Source organism: Acanthopagrus latus, chromosome 13 (genome assembly GCF_904848185.1).
Source record: "Acanthopagrus latus isolate v.2019 chromosome 13, fAcaLat1.1, whole genome shotgun sequence".
Classification (NCBI taxonomy): Eukaryota; Metazoa; Chordata; class Actinopteri; order Spariformes; family Sparidae; genus Acanthopagrus; species Acanthopagrus latus.
The window spans coordinates 14828101-14848725 of record NC_051051.1 but is presented as its reverse complement, the minus strand read 5'-3'; the positions used below and the strand labels follow the sequence as shown (position 1 = coordinate 14848725).

At 44.3% G+C, this 20625-nt stretch overlaps 2 protein-coding genes across 10 annotated transcripts in view; one reads left to right on the top strand and one right to left on the bottom strand.

Annotated features, from left to right (window-relative positions):
• The window catches only part of dscama (Down syndrome cell adhesion molecule a), a 110143-nt gene extending 107747 nt beyond the window's left edge, over window positions 1–2396 (top strand). For 7 of the 9 annotated variants that reach the window (XM_037120338.1, XM_037120334.1, XM_037120335.1 and 4 more), the window contains one exon: window positions 371–2396. In XM_037120338.1, the coding sequence (XP_036976233.1) occupies window positions 371–750 (380 nt within the window). In that variant the 3' untranslated portion in view covers window positions 751–2396. The remainder of the gene's footprint in view (window positions 1–370) is intronic. The other 2 variants (XM_037120337.1, XM_037120339.1) reach the window with 1 other exon arrangement.
• Window positions 2397–7318: 4922 nt separating this feature from the next.
• The window catches only part of LOC119031582, a 30987-nt gene continuing 17680 nt past the window's right edge, over window positions 7319–20625 (bottom strand). Inside the window, exons 3-5 of the mRNA XM_037120152.1 lie at window positions 15091–15142; window positions 9024–9056; window positions 7319–7535 (exon numbers count right to left, since the gene is read on the bottom strand). Of these exons, the coding sequence (XP_036976047.1) occupies window positions 7405–7535; window positions 9024–9056; window positions 15091–15142 (216 nt within the window). The 3' untranslated portion in view covers window positions 7319–7404. The remainder of the gene's footprint in view (window positions 7536–9023; window positions 9057–15090; window positions 15143–20625) is intronic.

Below are 20625 nucleotides of genomic sequence, written 5' to 3'. Positions count from 1 at the left end.
CTGTGCAGTGATATTCATTTTTAAAAAAAAACAATCTAATAGTTATTTAATAGTTAACTGTAATCAGGAGCAACAAGGGTTGAAGGGTCAGATTGTGAAATTAGAAGTCCACGTCAGAGACTGAATAAACTACTGATTTATTGCTTTGATAAGCTGACGTAGATCTGTTTTCATCGTGTATAAAGGTGAGTCAATAGATGGAGGACAAAGCCTCAAACAAGAGCTGCTGAAACCAACACCTGGAGTTCAAAATCAAAAGAAACAGTTCATGAATGAAATAAGTTGAAGAAGTCAGGTGATGTTGATGTTGAGCGGAAATGTCTGCATGTTTTTCTCTCGATCTAACTCCGAGGTGTGTGTTGTCCTGCAGGGGGCGAGTTGGTTCACCTTCCTCCGTACCTGCGCATGGACTTCCTGTTAAACCGAGGCATGTCCTGCTCGGGGTCATCCAGGGGGACAGCTAGTGGGGAGAGGGCGGCCATGGGCCAGGCCTGCCTGGAGCCCCAGAAGAGTCGCTCTCTGAAGCGGCCCTCTCGCATGGCCCCCCCAACGCCCACAGAGGCCCCTCAGGCCAGCAGGGACCCAGTGGCCCAGTGGCAACCTGGCACTGCAGCCACGCTCCCACACAGAGAGGGCTCAGAGCTGGCCCAGGCCGCCAAGCTCAGCACCTCCCAGGAGTCCCTGCTGGACTCGCGAGGACATCTCAAACAGAGCAGCAACCCCTACGCAAAGTCCTACACGCTGGTATAACAGCAGGGGCACCTAGGGCGGGACTAGAACTCACTCTAACACTGGACTTAACACTCAAGTGCAGTAAACTGACTTTCACCACGCAGTTCTGTATATACGTCCCCCTCTCCAAGGGCGGGGTCACTTTTACTAATCTCCTTTTATTTATTTTAGAGCTTTCTTTTATCTCTTGTTTGTATTTCTTTTGGGTTTTTTTTCTTTGTTTTTCACTTGAGAAAAAAAATTCACTCATCGGAAACGACTCCAGCCGGAGCTTTGCCAAACTAATTGAGTAACGAGGGAGCATTATTTATTCTTGATTATTGTTAATTCTTTATAATTAATCAGTGATTATTAATTGTTAGTTGTCAGCTATTAATGATCATTAATTATTGATTAATAAATGATCTATTATCACCATTGCTACGATGTTTTCATAAGAACCGGACATCTTTTTTTCTGGAGTGGAAGATGACGATTTGGAGTCATTTTTTTCCTATGGAATATCCTTGTGAAACACTGAATGAAACTTGGGAGAAATCTTGGAATGAAAGCAATTGACACCAGTCCAAACTTTTCAGCTGCTCTCAAATTGTTACTTTTTTTGAAGAAAAAAAAAAAAAAATCTATTTCCTATGGATGCATGGGGACTGACCAATTAAAAGACAATGAGGATTACGATCGTGGCTGGACAGCCCAGTCGAGCATTTTGTCACACTATGAAATGATCCAATGTGAAGATTTATTATTCTTATTACTATAAATATATATATAAAAAGAGAAATCACTTTTATTTGTGGATATTACAGGGAAGAATTGATTTGGTTAATAAAGTCCTTAGTCATGTTTGCACATATCTCGTTTTAATTAGGAAATGGAGTCTCTGTTGATCTTTCTCTGTGTCCCATTCTCTGATGGTGCAATATGAAAAAAAGATATGAAAAGTATATGAAAACTATTGCTCTATACTGTACTGTAATGATGAAAAATAACTATGTTGTGAGTATACTTACAGGGCCGGACACTCTCCAGCTATGTATTCAGGTGTAGTTTACCACTGCTTGTTTGCCAGGGTGGTAAATGATGTTAGCTAGAATAGGGAGGGTTTAGAGAACTGATGGTTTGCACTTCACAACACCCCAACTCAAGTGTGTCCAGATAGATCCCCCTACTCTCAGTGCACTAGGTAGAGTCTTCAGGGCTCTCACTCTCCTCAGTAGATTTACTGTTGCTGCATTGCAGCGATGCTCCTCTACAGGGAAAAAAAAAAAAAAAACGTGAGACAATCCAGCAGAATTCCCCCCTTCAAACCAAACCTATAATGTCTATGGGAAATATCTAAAAAAAAAAAAAAAATGTGGATATACGTAAGAAGCTGTTTTTTTGTTCCTGTCTACCCTGGCCCATTTCTGTTCTTTCTGTTTCTTTGAGTTAGCCTGAAGGGAGAAGAGTTTGATCCAAAATGCTGTGAGGTCATTATGTCAGTTTTTATGATTAGTTTCTATGATTGAACTGTCTTCATTATGATTATACATCTTAACAACAAAAAAAAAAAAAATGTCACTTTTTATTTTTAACATGAGTGTTCACCATGGTGGCACTGGAATAAAGAGAAACTAACACAAAGTTCCAATTTGATTAATAAAATGGCTGTTCCCCAAAGTGTCCTCCGCGGGTTTGACATGAGTGACTGATGGTGGTGTGGAGATGAAGCAGACGCGTGCAGAGCGGGAGGAGGCTCTGCTCTCCGGCCGTTTAGGTCTTGAATTTCAGCAGGGGAGCCCGAATCCTCGCTTTATTTTCATCCTAACAGCCATAAGATGCCGTAACGCCTGCTGGTACGCTGGTCACTCAGATCACCGGCTGTGATCCTGCAGGTGGCAGTGTTGTAAAAGAGTTAGTTTACTCACTGATCTGTCCTCTCCCATCAAGTTCCATCCCACACCCCTTAAACATTTGAGGAGTACTTGCACGAACACATTGCAGGCCATTTTGCTGTTTGGCGGTGTTTTACTTTTTTTTCTTTTTTTTTGTTCTCCCCTACCAACAATAATTTCTTGAAGACGCAAAGTAGGGATTACCTGTCCAGCAGTCCAGCAACACTTATGCAGAGTAACTTCAGAGTCAAGCCAGCGCATTTCAGTTTGTGAACTTCATCTGATCATTTCTTCCCAGAACATGTTGAGATGAACTGCAGCCCTCTTAACCCAGAGAAACCAGGTGAGGTAAAATGTGTGAATGACTAGTATTTTTTCTGGACTGCAGATGTGCTGAAGCGTAACGACTACCCAGAACATTTAAAAAAAAAAATGTAAAAACATTTTCAAACGTCAAGTTTAATTTTTGTGTCAGCAGCAACACACTGAGAATTCATCAGGGGTGTAGCTAGGAAATCCATATTATACACTAATTAAGAAGTGTGGAGTATGTGGTGTGTTCACGCTGAAGAAATGATAAAAACACAACACAGCATGCGACCTGATCGTCAGTAAAAATGTCAGCGCTTGCACGTTTTACATTTCAGTTCGATGTTGTGACTACGCTGTGCTGATGGTCTGCTTAGGTTTAGGGCACAAAATCCACTAAGATCGTGTTTATGCTTAAAATACCTGTTTTTTTTTTGTTGTTGTTGCCACTAAGATGCCTGCCAGGTTTTCAAGAACAACTCGGTTTCATCAGTGAAACTTAACACAAACGACGATCTGGCAACGGTCTCAAAGGGTAGTCTCCGACTTGGCAGCCATCTTACCGAACTCTCTCACCACCGTCACCACCACCACCATCCCTCCTCCTGCTGTAAAAGTCAGCTCATGAACATGTGGTCCGAACATGATGCAGAAGCAGTTTAGTTTGCCTGCTTTTTCCTGGCCACACATATCGCATCATGTCCTGTCAGCAAAAAGTTGAAAGTATCTAGATTTCTTGTTATAACTACTGCAAAATCAGTATACCGTGACAATTAGAATGCAGTGTATACAATTTAGTAGTATATAATCATACAGGGTTAAGTTATTGTAGTATGTACCATGGAATTTAAGTGGCAGATCCACCTGCCAGTCAGTGAGATGACACATATTCACGCACCCACGACCTCTTCAGTTGACAGCACTTCGCCGCTGCCATTAATGGCATGATCGTCAAAAAAGGCACTCTGGGAAACGCAGGCAATCGTGGTCAGGATTAACTTACGATCACCAACTGCGCTGAACATTACAGGTTGATTAAATCCATCAAAATGAGAGAGTCTGAGGGTAAATCTCTCCTTTAATAAAGTCGGTGTGAATTTAAAAAAATAAAAATAAAAAATGTCAGCGCCTCTAGAAAATCACTGCAGGTGCTTATAAATATTCATTTAAATCTTATCACAGCCGTAAAGTGAGGTCACATAATTTCGGCGGTTATGAAGAATTCCCTCGCTAACCGCTTTGGTAATTGAAGCCTCTCCAACTCTGCCACTCCGATCTTCTGCCTGAGCCTCACATGTCTCGCCCCGCTAAATTGCTTCCATGGTCTTATATCACAGGACATGTGGGTGGGTGGGGTGGGGTGTTGGCAGGAGGGCGTATTACTCAGCATGATAACTGTATCTGCCATCCTGCTCTCAAGTCCCCAACAAATTAAGCGTGGAAAGGGAGATTTACTTTGCTGCCGCACTCGGCGCTTCATAACCGCTGTCGTAAATAAGTTGCGGGCGAACCCCCCCGAATTCTTCTTCCCTCTGATCAGCCCCAAGAAATATGAAGCTGTCGCAGGCAGCGCCGGGGAAATGATTCCGAAAATGTAAAGTCATAAACATGTCCCCGGTGCAGAACAGGGGAGCAATGAGCGCCGCACCTCCACGGGCAGTTTGGAGCTGACAGCCGGCGTTGTTTATGATTCATTTGTCGGATTTAGGGGATAGTTTTTCTCCCCTCAGATCCGTTCAATGGCCGAGGACTTCGGCGGTCTCCTCTAGATTTGAACTGATGAAGCACTGAAGTGTGACATATAGTATGATCGGTTCAACAAATTCACTCTGGTCACAGATGCACACTTGTTGCCACATGCACATAAAGTGGCATCTTCAAATGTTGAAACCCTTCGTCTTTTTTGGCAGTTTTTGGATTAAGCAACTGTAATGCTTTTGAAATATTGCCTTCTTTGGAGTCGCTGGATACGTCTTGAAGTACTCTTCTGCCTGTTTTCCGAGAGCACTGACAAAATGTTTCTCTACACAGTATCGGGCAGAGCGACCAGTCATACCCATTTTGAGCCCAGAAGATGCATCTGAAGCCTTCGTCTGTATGTAGCCTACCGTATGATGTTTTACACTGCTCTGTAGGGTTAGGTGTCTTCATTTAACTGGCTCCTCTATCTCAAGACTAACTCAGAAATGAGAGCCATGTTTCCATTGCAGCGAAGTAGAGACACATGCTCACAGGGCGCAGTGTCTGGGATCATATTATCACTGTTGTTCAGTCAGAGGGCAGACATTATCTGTCGGAGCATCTGAAGCTGAGCAGTTTATCGAAGATAATGGCCTGTCTTTATATATAGACAAGAACTCGACATCTATCTGAACAGAAGTTTGATTATTAGTTTTGTCCATAGTTCAGGTCTGTCCATGTGAAAACAGCCTCAGGTCCCTGTGGGACACTCTGAAACCGCCGACTTGACAGAGGACAGTAAGCAAACATGGATGTTTTGAAAATGACTATGTGAGATTCAGACTGAAAACATCTCATCCCTCCAGAGTGATGACAGCAGTGGTTGGTTATTGCTTCAAATGTGTTCATGCTCAGTAATAAAGCATGAAGTAATGTTGTTACTGTATAATGCACAAGATACCAAAGTGCTCAACAGAGACCAGTCAAAGCTGGACTGGACACGGTTTTTTTTTTCCTAGCATTAAAGGGTAACTCCACCCTTACCCTAACCCTACACACTGAAGTGTGTTTGCAGGTCTTAAGGGAGTGCCACTGCATATCGTCACTGTCCAGTGAAAGACACACATCTCCAAATTTGGTGTTTTTTAATTCTTTTGATAAAACTGAAGGAGGGACGAGTGAGTTGAGACATTTATTTTATTTCTTAATCCAAACAAACCGAAAGCTTAAAACACGGCTGTTTTTCTTAGCTCGTGAAAGAGTTGACATCCTTGAGGAATGGATTTGGCTGGACAGCGACAATATGTATAGTATTTGTAAAGCTTTTTGTGGCTCTGGGGGAAGCCGCATGCACTCTGATTAACTCGTGTCCAGCGATGTCACTCAGTGACAAAGCTGCATCATGGGTAATGTAGGCACCAGGTTTTTAAAAGCAGTCTACTATAACGCTGTTGGATCATTTTGGAGAGTTTAAGAGCAAATGATCAGAATTGATACAGCAGAATCACAGATATCACCTTTACTTCCAAACATTCCTCATCCTTTTCAAAACCCCACGCCTACATTCCCCACTGTGCAATTCAGCTCAATTCAGCTTAGTTCACTCAATGCAGAGGGTCGGTGTTGTGTCAAAGTCTGTTCCTGCACTGATTACGTGTCTCCTCTTACCACAAGTACTTGGGACAGCTCGATATCGGCATTCTTTCTACCAGATCAGATATGGTTGGGTTAGCTAATGTTAATGATAGTAATAAATCCATTCTACACACCGCACACACCTTGTATACTCCAGCGGTCAACAGGACTCACTGTGGCATCATCCGTTCACTAGAACAACTCCAAATAACAGAAAGTCAATCAACTCGCACACCTTTTCAACGTCTTTATTTATTCCTCTGTGTCTTGTGTGTGCATGTGTGTGTCTGTAGGACTTCCTCTGTGCAAGCTTGCATGCATAATCGTGTGCGCTTGTACAGTATACACGTGTGAGCCAGCGGAGCAATGACAATATTGAAAATCACGTCCGAACGGGAACAAGGAAAAGGAAACACAAGTGGCAACCTGAAAAATCACGGCACGGCGTCTACACCTTTCACAAAGACAACACAGCTCGAGGGAGGCTCACGTCAAGCAGATGTGAGGACATGACAGAGGGCAGACCCCCCCCCCCGAAACACAAATTAGACACTGATTTGATTTTTAAAAGCAACAGTGATGCAGCGTGACGGCGCTGGCAACTGTACGGTGTCGTTTTAGCCCGCCAGAGGGGAAGAAAACATTAACAGACCTCCAACAGAGCTGAGAAACTTCTGATTATGACGCCTGGCTGTTAATGAAATCATGACCCAGGCTAAAACGTTAATCACAGCAATGCGTGTGGCTTTATATTCCCCCCTGAATCAAAGATAATCACTGTTTGACACTAATGAGAGGACTCATTATAGTTTTGGGTGTCACACATGGGTATGTTACACTGAGCGTGACATCAGAAAATCTACTCAGCCGTAAGCTCTACTGCAGCCACACCGTGAGGTGTCAGTGAAGTAAAAAACACAAATAGCAAAATCATAGGAAAGAATCAAATACTGACACCCAGAATTGAGTAATGTATATAATAGTCATTATACGTTAGTAATTACACACACACTTTCACAAAGATACCATTTAGCCCCAGGCCATCCCACCCCCGGGACCCCCGCCTTCAGGAATCCCACCCCCTCCCCTCCTTCTCAGTTCATGACGGTGCAGTTTGATTGACATGCAAAGGCCGGGCCCACATCAGGCGAGGGCGCGGCGGACGGCGGCCGCTCTAAGGCTTCCCATCCTGCTTCTTTTTCTGGAATTTCCTGAACTGCGACTGGATGGCCACGGCCGCCTTCTCCGTCTCCGGGTTCTCCATGTCGATGTCGAAGTCCGGGGGGAGGTTGCTCTTCTTGTCATCTAGACAGAGGAGAGGAGGCAGAGGGGTGAGAAGACAGAGGGACTTGTGTGTATTGTGGGTTTTTTTTTTTCTTTTCTTTTCTTTTTTTAAATTTCTTGATCATAATCAACGTACAATCTGTTCACGACGAACACATTCTCAACAGATTGTAGATGTCCCTCAAGTTGCCCAGATGGCGCATCTAACGGCCAATGGCTGATGGTGTATTATTTTCATCCCAGCGCCGTACAACACAGTCTGTTCGCCCAACGCATGAATCTCCGCTGCTGTACCGCCAGACTACAGTGCTCCTCAGGCTGTGAGACGCCTCAACTCATCCTCAACACTCCACTGTAGAAAGCAATTTTGCTTTTCTCCCCTTTTCTTTCTTCTCTTTTGCAGCATAAGGGGAATAAACAAAGTCTTTATTTACAACCCTGGTGTTCTTAAACGACAATAAATGAACCTTTATTTTACCTTTATGTTAAGTGCATTAACAAATGTACGCCAACTAAGAAGGTGACATGCTCTCAGTTAAAATCTAACACTGGTGGAATAAGATTGGTTACAGCTATGTAGGCAGGTGGAAAGAAAGTCTGTGTAAGCATAGAGGACTGTTGCTCAGACGCTGTTTTGCACAGCAGCAGTAAATCAGGGCCGCGTCCACAACAGGTCAGATTGAATTAAATGTGTCACATTCTTCCTTAATTTGAATCTTGTTCAGGGTGGAGAAGCCTTCTTTTTTTTTTTTTTAACTGAGAGTAGACTGTTATTTCACCCCAAAAACTCAGGATGCAATCTGGCAAAGGGTTAGTTCTGGGAAGGGACAATTAGTTTGCATGAACATAATCAAACAAATAAGCGGAGTCATAAAATGCACAAAGAAAGTACGATTTCATTGCAGGTTTAACAAGTCACCGAATGACATGCCAGGACTCATGTCAGAGGTAAACGTCATTACAGGCGGTCTGATAGAGACGTTGGCCTTTTACGGCAGAGGACAAACTCCTCTAATAATCCATCTATAAATAAGGTGCCATGTTTTCCTGACTTATAATCAAACTTCTTCTTTTTTTTTTTTTTAACATCCATACTGTATACCATCCTTTTTATACCCTCCCGTGGGGAGAGAATGAAACATGCTTCAGTGAAAGTAAAAGAAACGCTGCCGATTTAAAGATTTGATATCACAAAGACACTGTCACACCAAGCGAAGCCACATTCTCCGTGCCGAGGAGCCCAGATAAAGAACACAGTGACGACTGAGGCCGGTGCCGAACGCTCAGACTCGCATGAAGCAGATGTGTCATTAAAGCAAAAATGAACAGGTTCGGGGGGGTTTTTTGCGGGGAGGTGGCGCAGTCAGTCGTTTGCTCAAGCAGCATAATAGTTGTCATGCAGGGAGGTGCTCCGTGCGTGACCTGCAGTCAAAAGTGTGTGTGAGGGTGAGTGTGTGTGTGAGTGTGCGCGCTGGCATAAATGGAGACTTTTCCAAATGGCTTACTTACGTTTCGCCGGAACCTTTTGTTGACCTTGGAGCCCTCGGATGACAACGAAAAAACAAATTCATATTTCATGATTGCAGAGGCCACACGAACCTCTCTCCACACACACACACACACACACACACACACAGCTTCCTTCTCTAAAATCACACCTGCTCCGCGGGGTTGATGCCCTTTACACCACAGAGGACGCAAGACTCTGTAAGCCGAGCACATCACAGTCCCAGTAATGTGTTGTGCTGCTGCATGAATGAATCAAATTGACACAATGGATGATGGGATTATTTCCATAAAGCAGGGTTTGTGAAAGGTCACGTTCAAATTGGCTCCTGTGAGATTTAAAGCAACCTAAGAGTATATGGACAATGATTGATGAAGGCCCAGTCTAAAGAACACTCGGCAACCAAGTCTCCTAAAGGTGACCCGTGGAAACTGAAGCACATTTCTCCCTCAGAGGCAGAATGTGTGTGCGTCTATAGGGAAAGGTGAAGCTATTGATTTTCATACAGACATGATGCCCTTTCAGTCAATCCCACCAGGTCATGACAGCCTTATTCAGCATCGCGAGTCATTGTTGGCTTGTGAGCTAGCTGGCAGCTGGATGGAAGATCAGCCCTCCAATCAGCACCGAAACAACTCTGGGTGTACCCGGCGCTCGGAAATAAAAGGTTTGTTTACCATCTGCGGCGGCGGCGGCGGCTGGTCGGGTGTGCGTCTGTGCCACTTTTGCAGGAGGAACCAAGACAGAGGCAGTTTTGAGTATTTTGCCAGGCGTCGTGTGCGGACAGATCTTAGACATCATGTCACACACAGTATGTGCACAATTCTTTCCAAATGTGCATATGAGATCGAAATATAGCAGTCATGAGTCAAAATGAGGAGTTGTGGACTGGCATAGCAGCTGGTGTGATCCCATTGCTTCTACTTATTTAGTATTTATGGGATTTATTTCGCTACATGATGGCCTGGCTCTTCTTTTTTGAGCAGCAGGAGTATTGTGTACGTAAACCACAGCTGGTCCACATGCCTGAAAGGTGTGTCTCAAACCAATGACGCACTTGTCTCCATCCCCACCGCTCTGCCGTTAACAAAGTGGCTCTGCCAATTCGGTTACAAACACGTCTCGTTCCCTATAACTTCTCCACAATAAAAGCCCCCTGTTGTTTCGTTCATTTAAAAGCTTTTATTATGAAGCAGCATTACAGGAAACGTCGCGTTTTCACCGGCAGTCACTCAGCATTTACATTTGAGGGCAATTAGCAGACGGTTTTGTCCGAAGTGACTTACAAATTCCTTCACGGTCATACACTGATAACAGAGGCCGTGTGCCAACTGTTCCTAAGGAGCAATTTGGAGTTCATTACTACCTCCTGAGCTACGGCCATGTGGCATGCAACATGACTCCAAACATAGAGTAGTTGTTTGAAAGCACAAACAGGACTAGAGAATCTAAAGAGAATCAGTTAGAAGTGATAAAAGGGAACCGAACAGAGACTTGCAAAAACATCTTTTTCTTAGGTGTCCTGCACAGACATGAGTCGAGTGTTGATCAAAGGAGGAGACAGTCCTGCATAGTCGGACCATCTCCACAGCAGTGTCAGTGCTGCACCAACTGTTCCTGCTATTGATGCTGGAAAGAAAAGCTCCAGCATGTTTGTATGTCTTTAAACCAGTTGCAATCGTGTTCAATCCAGGATGCAGCAATAGAGACCCTGCAAAATACTGTCGGGAGGAAACTTGGCTTTGCACGTACGGAAGGCAAGCTGTGGCATTAAAACCATTAAATCCCAGCAAGACGAGAAAAAAGGTAACAGCAGTTAACTGGCTTATGTTTCTAGCGAACAGGTTAGTGTGAGAGACTACATCCAGTAAGTCAGACTACTCAGTACTTAACTACAGCGTACAGTCATATTGCCACTGGCTGACTAAAAAGGAAAAATGGGATTAATAGGTTAACAGTGTTGATACTGCAATAACATCAATTCTGGTATCATTTATTGTTGGGTTTTTTTTTTGCTTTTTTTTTGTTTTTTTTTACTCCGTGAAGTGACACTGTAAAGTTTTTGAATCAGGAAAATGTTTTTTATGAACACAGTGTACAGTGTTCTTGCTTGAGGAGAACAAAGCATTAGGCTTGTTCTGGGTGAGTGCAATTTCTTTCTGGGTCCCTCTAATACACTGATTTGTAATAGCTGAGAGCATCCCATCTGGGTACAGCCACTCTAATCTGACTAGCAGTAAATGCAAATTCTGGGGTCTCTGCCAATGTAATAGCGTAAAATAAGAATACTGTATAGATTTGTGATTATTAGGGACCCAAATCTGATAGCCAGACAGGCAAACAGTCATGTTATGTTGTTACTGATCTATGTTGGGCATCATTATATAGACAAAATGAATGAAATAGTGGATGATGAGTGTCCTTTCTGTCCCAGTCTCCGACATAGAACCTGACACACACTGACAACTACTTCATCATTGTTTTTGGTCTTAAGGCTCTTTTTTTTTGCTGTTTTATAACTGCCAAATGAGACTTTGCCGTAAACTAATCACATCGCTGTGGCAAAGCAGAACCACAGTCTCTGTTTTGACAGCCAGCTGTCTACTACTACTACTACTACTGTGAGGAGGTGAAAACAGTTTGGTTTGCGCTGCATGTTACTTTATGCAGTTTATAAAATTCATTGTAAGATTGTATGTCAGCTCAATTGATATGTGTAGTGCTAACGTTAAAACAGCCTCTAAAAAGCACCGTTCTAAAAGTGATAAAAACTGTACTTTAATAAACAACTTTATTTTGATTCACTTCGATCTACAGTCACGTCATTTACTCAGCAATGTTATTAACTGGCCTGTGATCAGGTGTCTGACACGGACAGCCATGTATGGACTGGCCGGGTCTCACAGATTTTTACCATTTTCATCCTCTCTGTGGACGCCCTAAAGCCACAGATCTCTTTCTACTGCCTAGAGTTCTGTTGGGAAGTCGATAGAATCACAACCTTTGGGATTTTTTTTTTTTTTTTTTTTTTTTCATTGTTTGACGCTCAAAATAAATCCCAGTAGCTTTCAGGCAAGTCACCACTCGCTGTTTTTCCAATTTGGACGGCAAGCACTTTCACAGCATTTGTGTCCACCCAAAGGGAGGCGTGGTCGTTCTGGCGACAGGAAAGTGACATGTGGCTGCCCGCATCTATCCGTGGACCCAACACCAGGTACCCAGTGTCTCATTTGGCAGCATGTGTACACGATATTTACGCAAAATTTAATTATTACTATGCAGTTTTGAAACACAGTAATTTTAAACGATTGAGATGGTATGGAGATATTGGAAAGACTAATCCGAAGAAGTGTTTCTGTGTATTACATAGACTATATGTGGCGTTTTTAACATCTTTATTGTACATTCTCACCCACTTCTTCCCCTTTTCTTCTTATATTCTAAGCTATGAGGTTTGATTATTAGATAGCGCATGAAGTACTTTAAAAATAGAATATGAAAAGAATTAAGGTAGTGCTTTTGTAAAGTACCATTCCTAAACGCTCCACTCATTACCGTGAACCAGACTTCAGCAACTCTCCTAAATCCAAAAAAAACAAGGGAGCGAAGAAAAAAGTGCAACAAATGGACAAATGTCAAATGAATGCAATTCACGCCCGTATCAAATTCAATTAAGCTTCCTAAACCCCCCCCCCCCCCTCTCCCGATCAGTGGCAGGATGTTTCCCTCCGGACTGAGCTGAGCTGCAGTGCACTTCATCATCCCACAAGTTGGGACAGAAATCCATTTCAGGGCGGGGCAACAGTGTTATCAGCAGCCCCAGAGATGGAGCAGAGGTGACACATGGTCTCCAGGTACACATGGCTGCTTTCCGCCCTGAATGGGACTACGGAGCCATTTAGCACTGAATGGGCTTCTATTAACCCGCGGCATCCATTGTGCGAGGAGAAAGCTGACTTCAAGGGGTGGAGGGAGATTCCATTCGGCGATTCCCTCTGTGTATTGTATCATCTGCTGCCGTGAAACCTCATTTTCTCAATGTGCAAAAAAAAAGCACTTACGAGATCTGCGGTATCTGCTTGCATGTTGCAGCTAGTGAACCCAGTAACGCGACACAAACCTGCTAAACGCGTATTCATGATGACATGTCGGCTCTTTCCAGAGTCTCACTTGGCATCTGTTAATTCTGCAGAGCGGAGTGAGGATGTCCGACGGATTCACATTTGTCTCACCTGAGCCGAGCTCGTGAAGAGAGCCGAGCTCGATGAGAAACCGTTCTTTGTTCTTGCGCGCTCTCATTTTGCCAGGATGACAGTTCTGCACTTAACACCATTTATGGATTTCAAAGGATCCTGCTAAGTACTGCGAGCCCAATTTTACCATTTATAACTCAAGGGATTTGAATTACATTATTATGCCAACAATACCATGGCCCAGTTTGCAAAGTAGGTCTTCCCGTGAATTGTTACCGCGGCAGAGGAAACCTTTTTTGTTGCCAGAACCCCTGTGGTGTGTTGCAAAAGCGTGCAAACGCAAAGGCAGAAAGGAGACACGCACAAATCAACGGTCGCGTTAGATTCTCTCCGATTGTACTGTGATACAGAAAAATCCTGGGATATTAAGGCACTTTGGAAAATGTAAGCGTGATAATTCGACTGTCTCAACAAAGTGAATAAACAAACTGATTCATGGTCTCAGTTTTCGAGAGGCTCCTGATAAAGCTGTGGCATTTTAGTAAATATAAAACAATGCACACAAAACACACACAAAAAGAGTGTTATAAATAGTAAATTAAAAAATGACTTTCAATACATTCATGATGATGGCTGTTTAAAATAGCCTAAAAGTTCTTATGGATTTAATGTGTGCCTGTAAATTACCCCAAACAGAAAAAGTGATTTAGTCTGAATTTTAAAAAAAAATACATAGAGGTATATGGCTAACACACTGCTTTAGATAAACATGTTTTTTGAGCTGAGCAAATTGAAAGCCTTGTGACAGGGAGGAATGTGAAACCAACATTCAAAACACATCATATTATATGGTAGGTAGACAGACAGGTAGCCGCCTCTCTATAGGCAGAGTAAGATGACTGGATGGGCTTATTAGAGGCCTGAAACAGCCGGTTGCTGGATTTACTTCTTTTATTTATTAACACATTTGAATCATTGATTGCTGTTGAGATTTTGGAGATTTTCTGTTAAATAAAACAAAGAGTGCCTCCAGAATGACTTACCTACGGAAGCCGAGGACGGCCATGGATCTTTCTTTTTTTTTTTTAATGCACTGTTATCTCGTGATAAGGACTTATTATCTCGCTATAACAAAGGTTGTTTTCTCCTGATAGCAAATTAATTTACTTTGTTATAACAAAGATTGCTTTCTCGTGATAACGAATTAATTAATCATGTGTTCCGCAATATTAAATAAATTAATAAAGGTTTAATTACGTTTCACATTACATTGCTAAGTTACCTTAGCTGAAGCAGCCGGATAGATGGGAGTTTGTCAGCCTCTCATCTGATAACCGGCAGCCCCTAAACAAACCCAGTAAACAAACTAACGTAAAGTGTAACTTACCGGTAGGCTACAGCTACAGCAGGCTACGGAAGCCATTCATGGCAGCTCTTGTACGTTGAAGTCAAAACGAACACATTATTAATTAATTTGTTATCACGAGAAAACAACCTTTGTTGTATCGAGATATAACAGATAAGAAGTCGTTATCACGAGATAACAGTGTATAAAAAAAAGAAAAATCCATGGCTGTTCTTGGCTTCCGTACTTACCAACCCTGGCTTTAACATTCAAAATGGGTCCTTAGTCAGCTGTGGTATCAACTGATCTGTAGAATTTTCTTTCTAAACACCTCTGAAACAATCATGATGATGACTGAAAATCATACTTTACATTGTAACCAAAGAGCAAAATCTGGCTTTGTGCTGTTTCTTTGTCGTTTAAATGCTGTATGCACTACAAAGGCTTCGGTGAAAACAACACATCAGTAATATTCTGCATCGTATTTCTGCTTTTGTGCTTTTCAGGCCGATAATGATGGTGAGTAAATACCTTGGCCAGCAGATGGTTTGCTGCTTCCAGTCGTCGCTCCAGATGCTTGTCTCTGCGAAAGAAAACACAGAAAAAAAATCTTTGAATTAATGATCCGTTAATCATTATTGTGAAGACCGAACACATTGAGCGATTATGGGAATACTGTACCCCCCATTGGAAATATTTGCTCTTAATTCCACAAAACTCTCATTTGGGAGTTAAACATTTCAGTTTCCGGGATCTTTCTGGCCAGTGAACGCATCATACGGGGGGGGGGGGAGCCAATCCTCACAGTGAACATGTTCGAGGACGGCCTCCACTCTGTGTGAGGGCAGCTGGGATGAGATGCGCTGATCTATAATCCATGTTTCGGCAGAAGAGGCATGCTCGCCCCGCCAGCTCCCGACTGTCCCCCCACCACCACCACGACAGACTTTACAAGATGCTCTCAGCTCTGAAAAGAGGTTGCGCTTGTGTGAGGAGGTTTGCTGCAGTTTTGTCGCTGTGATCTTAAATCTGAGCTCATGTCTGTGGATTACATTAACCAATTATGAATTCAGCCTAATGTTTTTTTTGGGGGTGGGGGGGTGGGGTATTTCATACAACTGAAGGTCGTGGGTGTGAAGTGATTTAGACCGTCTCGCATTTCACAGCAGTAGACGTCTCTCCATCCTGCCTGAATTATTAATCCCGCGCTTTCATTGAATTTCACAGAACGGCCCGGGCAGTTTTGATGCATGGGAAGAGGGCGACGTTGAAACTGGCAGAAGAAATCCTCCGTCTTCCTCCCGCGTCCCCCGCGCGCCCGTCGCCAGAGCCAGTGGAAGGGAAAACTTGCTTGGCAGCGTGGCCATCTGTCTTTCTGTTTACACGCGGAACTCGAAGTGAGTCAATGCCGCTGGGACTCCCAGCGGCCACGCTGACTCTCATCTGCTTGGGCCGTTGCAGTGGCATTCAGAGGGGCAGGGGCAGGGCCACGCAGTGATGGCACCATACATCACACCTCCGCCCACCAGGACTCAAAGCGAGCATTCAGTGGCAGCCGGAGCGGGCGTCTGTGAGCAGGGCGGCAATAACGTTTGAGCGATTGCCTCGGCGCACTTGCGAGATGCAATGTGTAATACGGAGAAAATCAAGACAAATGCGCTACAAGCCGAAATCAATAACCGGCCGCAGGCTGAACTTTCTGATGCTTGACTCTGCTTTTTTCGCTCTTTTCCCCCCCCAACTCTCATCTATCCTTTTCAATTCTCCTTTTTCTCTGTCCTGCTTCAGCCTTTGGCCTCAGCCGCCCTTGTTACACTCTAAGCAGGTCGACCGCGGCTGTGGAGCCACGGACAGATACGAGAGGAGCCAGTGCGAGTTCAAAGAGGGACACTTCCGCCATATTAGGTCACTTTACAGCAAGAAAAAAAATATTTCATGAGGGAGTTGAAAAAAAAAAATCTCCCTGATCGCACTAAGAGGAGGTGTGGGTGCTATTTGTGTCTGCGGTGGGCGGCTGCGTTGCGATAAAAGTATCCCGAGTAAGATTATTTCTGACTCTAGCTGTGACTAAAAGTCATATGGAGTCCTCAGGGGAAAGTTCGGCCTGTATTCATGCAGTGTTCATGTAATAAAGCCTGTAAAGCGCGTGTTGTCGACGCGGTATAATACTTTGGTGTTTTGCGAGCCTAATCTCCGCTAATCTTTGATTTCCAGATTACGCCGAGGGCTGAGGTCAGGAGTCGGCGACTGGGCAGTAGCAGCCCCTGTTGCCTCCAACCTGTGATTTGCGTAATGCTTTCCCAATCTTTTTCCTCAAATCCTACAGACGCGATGAGGGTGGAGGTGATGGAAGGGTTCATGAGGGAAAAGGCAACAATGATGTGACTGTATCCTTACATAAACACAGAGGAAGTGAATCCTCTGCTTCTCTTCCTTTCTCCTCTCTACAGTACTTTGCTCATCGCCGCCCTCCTCCCTCCCTCCCTCCCTCCCTCTCCTTCTCTCTCTCTCTTTCTGCCTGGATACAGTTGGAGCTTGCATAACAAGTCCAGTACTAAAGTGCACAGTGGGGATAACTCTCCGTGCTTCCTCACTACTCCCTCCTCTGCTCATCCCCCCACCTTCCCCCCCAGTGGAGGTTCCATCTCACTGATACCAGCACATTCTTTGCTTTACTCCGGCTCCCAGAGCAGCGAGAAGAACTGAGCGTTTGCGTAGAAATTCACATAAGTGAATATCAAATGAGATGTTTGTCACAGCCCATCTCGGTCTTTGCTCAGGCTTGACGCTGCGTGATTCCCATCACTCGCTCACTTTCGGCAGTTGAGGAGTTGCCGTCGCCCCGTTTGCCAGCGGCATTTTTATTTTAATTTTTTTTTTTTTTTAACAAAGGATATGGAGCGACAAAAGAGGAAACAGCGGAGTGGAGCGTGTGCAGCGATGCCGATGTTCGCCTCGTCTGTAGTGTGACAAATCAAACTTTCCTCCTGGCAGAAAGGCTGTTCCAGTGTCGATAAAGCCGGGGGGAAACATTTTTTCACCGTCCAGTCGGCAATATTACCATGTTCTGCAATAAATGCTGGATGGATGCTGTTTCTTCATATTTTCTATTATTTATTTCTCTTTTTCTCCCTCTCCCACAAAAAAAAAAAAAAAGTTGAATTCAAAGTAATAAAATGTACCCTCGCTCAGTTCAGTACACTCAGGGTTTTTTTGTTTGTTTGTTTCGGCCTTGCGTGTCTGGTATGAACAGAAGCGATGCTGAGTTTTTTTTTGTTTGTTTTTTTGTTCAAACTTTTTGGGGAACGAGAGAACAACAAGAACAAGAAGAATCCTTATTTATCTCACATATCATACAATGTACAACATGGTGAGAGTGATACTCTGTATTTAGCCCATCTTGAGGGAGGAGTAGGCAGCGTACAGCGGCTGTGGAGCAACTCCAGATCTCAGCCTGGAGAATCCACCTTAGGTCCATGATTTGATGACGGAGGAAACCAGAGTTGCCAGAGGGAACCAACGCAAGCACAGAAATAACATGCAGGAAGGCCACACAGGAAGGCCCTGCCCGAACAAGGACTTGAGCCCAGCACGGAGTGATACACGTGTGCCCGAGACTGTCTCAGATACTTTCACTCTGAAGGAACACTGCATGTTCTTACTGAACGTACCACATACCCCCCACCCCCCGAAGTATCAAGTAAGAATAAAAACCAGATACATAATAGGTTAATAGGTCAGGACTTCAGCTTTCGGTTCGCAGACACTATCTTTATCCAGCTAAATTCTCTGCTCTCAGCTCACTTGTTAGCGAGATGACCTGGACGTTCAGCCATGTTTCAGTTCAGTAAGTGGGCCTGCGCACCGTGAGGGAACAGTGCGCGTTCAGTACATTCACTGGACACGCTACACAGTGAACATGAGCCCTTAATAAGACGCTGGGTCACTCAAGCCGGCCCCTCTCCCACTTGTGTCTTTATAAGTCTTGGAGCAGGAACGTCACTTTTAACCAGCCAAAGTCTCGGTTCTCCGCTCACTCGTTCGCGAGCTGAGCAGAGTTTTAATAAGCCGTTCTTCAGCTGAGTGAGCTGGACTACGCGGTCTGTGATTCGGTCCGGCACTGAACGATTTGGAGTCTTCTGAAGAAAGATTTCCAATGATTGGATACCACTGATTCGGTTCACCCAATCAGTTCGGTGCAACTAGCTAGTTCATGGACAATTTGTGGTGGGGTGCGTCCCCTTGTCAGCAAAATGACCAAAATGCATCCATACGGGTTGTATAGTTGAGTATGTTGAGCATAGTCTGCCTGGCTTACTGATCTCTTTGAGTTCATTGATTGATCTGATTTAAGTTTATAAAGTTAGAATCTATGGCCCCGAAACGTCAGTCGCCAAAACTGCGCAGCATACTGATAAATTTAAGGTGTTGAAGTAACAAACGGACTTGGTATTTCAGCCCCGCCCCTTGTGTCAGTTTCATCTTGTATTTGTAATGTTTTCTAAACGAACACACAGTTCTACTCTTTCAATAGTCAGTGTGCCACCGACCTCAAATTGCAGATTATAACAGAACTGCCTCTCGAATCTGAAACGCAGGACTGCACGGGGTGAGCAACGGGACGTTGACTCAGACTGACACACTCACACACGAGCTGTCTGTGTGGCACATCTGAAACTCCTCCCTGTCTGCCGCTGTCCACTTTTCATTAACCCTCGCACCTGTCAGCCGCGACCTCGACTTCAACCCGCCTCCGCCTCGTTTGGAGGATCACGCGTAACACAGAGGCTGGCGGGGGGGGGGGGGACGCCCAGCTGAGAGGCCTGCTATCACGATGATTAACTCCGGCAAAGGAGCGGGCGCCACGGGAGCTTTGTCGGAACGTAATTAGATGGGCCGAGGAAAACAAGGAGGAGAGGAAAGTTTTCGGAGCACTTTCAGAGACACCACAATTAGGGATGCTTTGTAACAATGCTTTAGGTGATTACGCAGAAGCACGCCCCCCCATGCAAGAGTTGCGAAGGGTGATTTGGAGAGATGAGATTTTGGCTGGGCTAAGCCTCTCAGGCAGGTCACCGATGGCAGGGGACTCTTTTTAATCTACATTTGGGAGACGCCAATTGAGTCCCAAATTCTTATTATTTTTTTCTAATCTGGGCTTTGGAACAGCCAGTAGGAGCCCGAAGCCCGCTGGGTTCGCGCGGGGTTAAAAGACGTGTGACGTAACGACCTGCCAGAACTATCCGTGAGTTGAAGCTGCGCCGGGGAGCATTTCACGTAAAAAAGAAAACACCACCATTGTACCGGCCTCAATCAACCAGCGGGACTCCGACAGAGACTCACATCCATCAAAGGCTTCCTCCAAATTGTTTCCAGGGAACGGCAGTAAATCTTCCCAGTGCTGCAGATGTGATGAACGACAGCATAAAACTGTCTCTGAGAGCAAAGATTCTGGTGTGGTGATCATCAGCAAGCCCTAATCCACAGGGGGAAGCCATCTTATAGTTCAGTATTAGTTAGTTACGGTTTGGATTTTGTTCGGGCCATGTCACCGGTCACATCTTTAGCCAGAGCAGTGGATGAGTGCTGAATCCAGAGACATGTCAACGCACCGACAATCTAAAAATCACTGAACTTTTATCAAGACCACACACATCTGCCATTAAATATAACTTTACTAACTTTTCTGACTCTGACACATGATTTCTGGGTATTCTGGGTCCTCGAAACCTCGTGCCGTACTTTCTATAGAAGCTTTTGCTGCGCAGTACTGCAGTAAAGTCCAACTTCTGTGAATGGGTTAAAACATGCGTCCTGTTCACTACAGTGATATGCACATCAAAAAATACACAAAAAAAAAAAAAAAAAAAACTGACCGGAGGAATTGCAGTCACAACCAATAGCACAACTGCAGTCACAACCAATGTGTGCTTTTGACCCACAAACCTACTACGGTCCAGCAGAGTTCTGTGTGTCTCATGCAGGAGCAGGTGAACAGGTGACCTAAAAACTGGACTTAAATACAAACTGAATTGACGAAGGGATGATGCTGAGGACGCGCAGGTG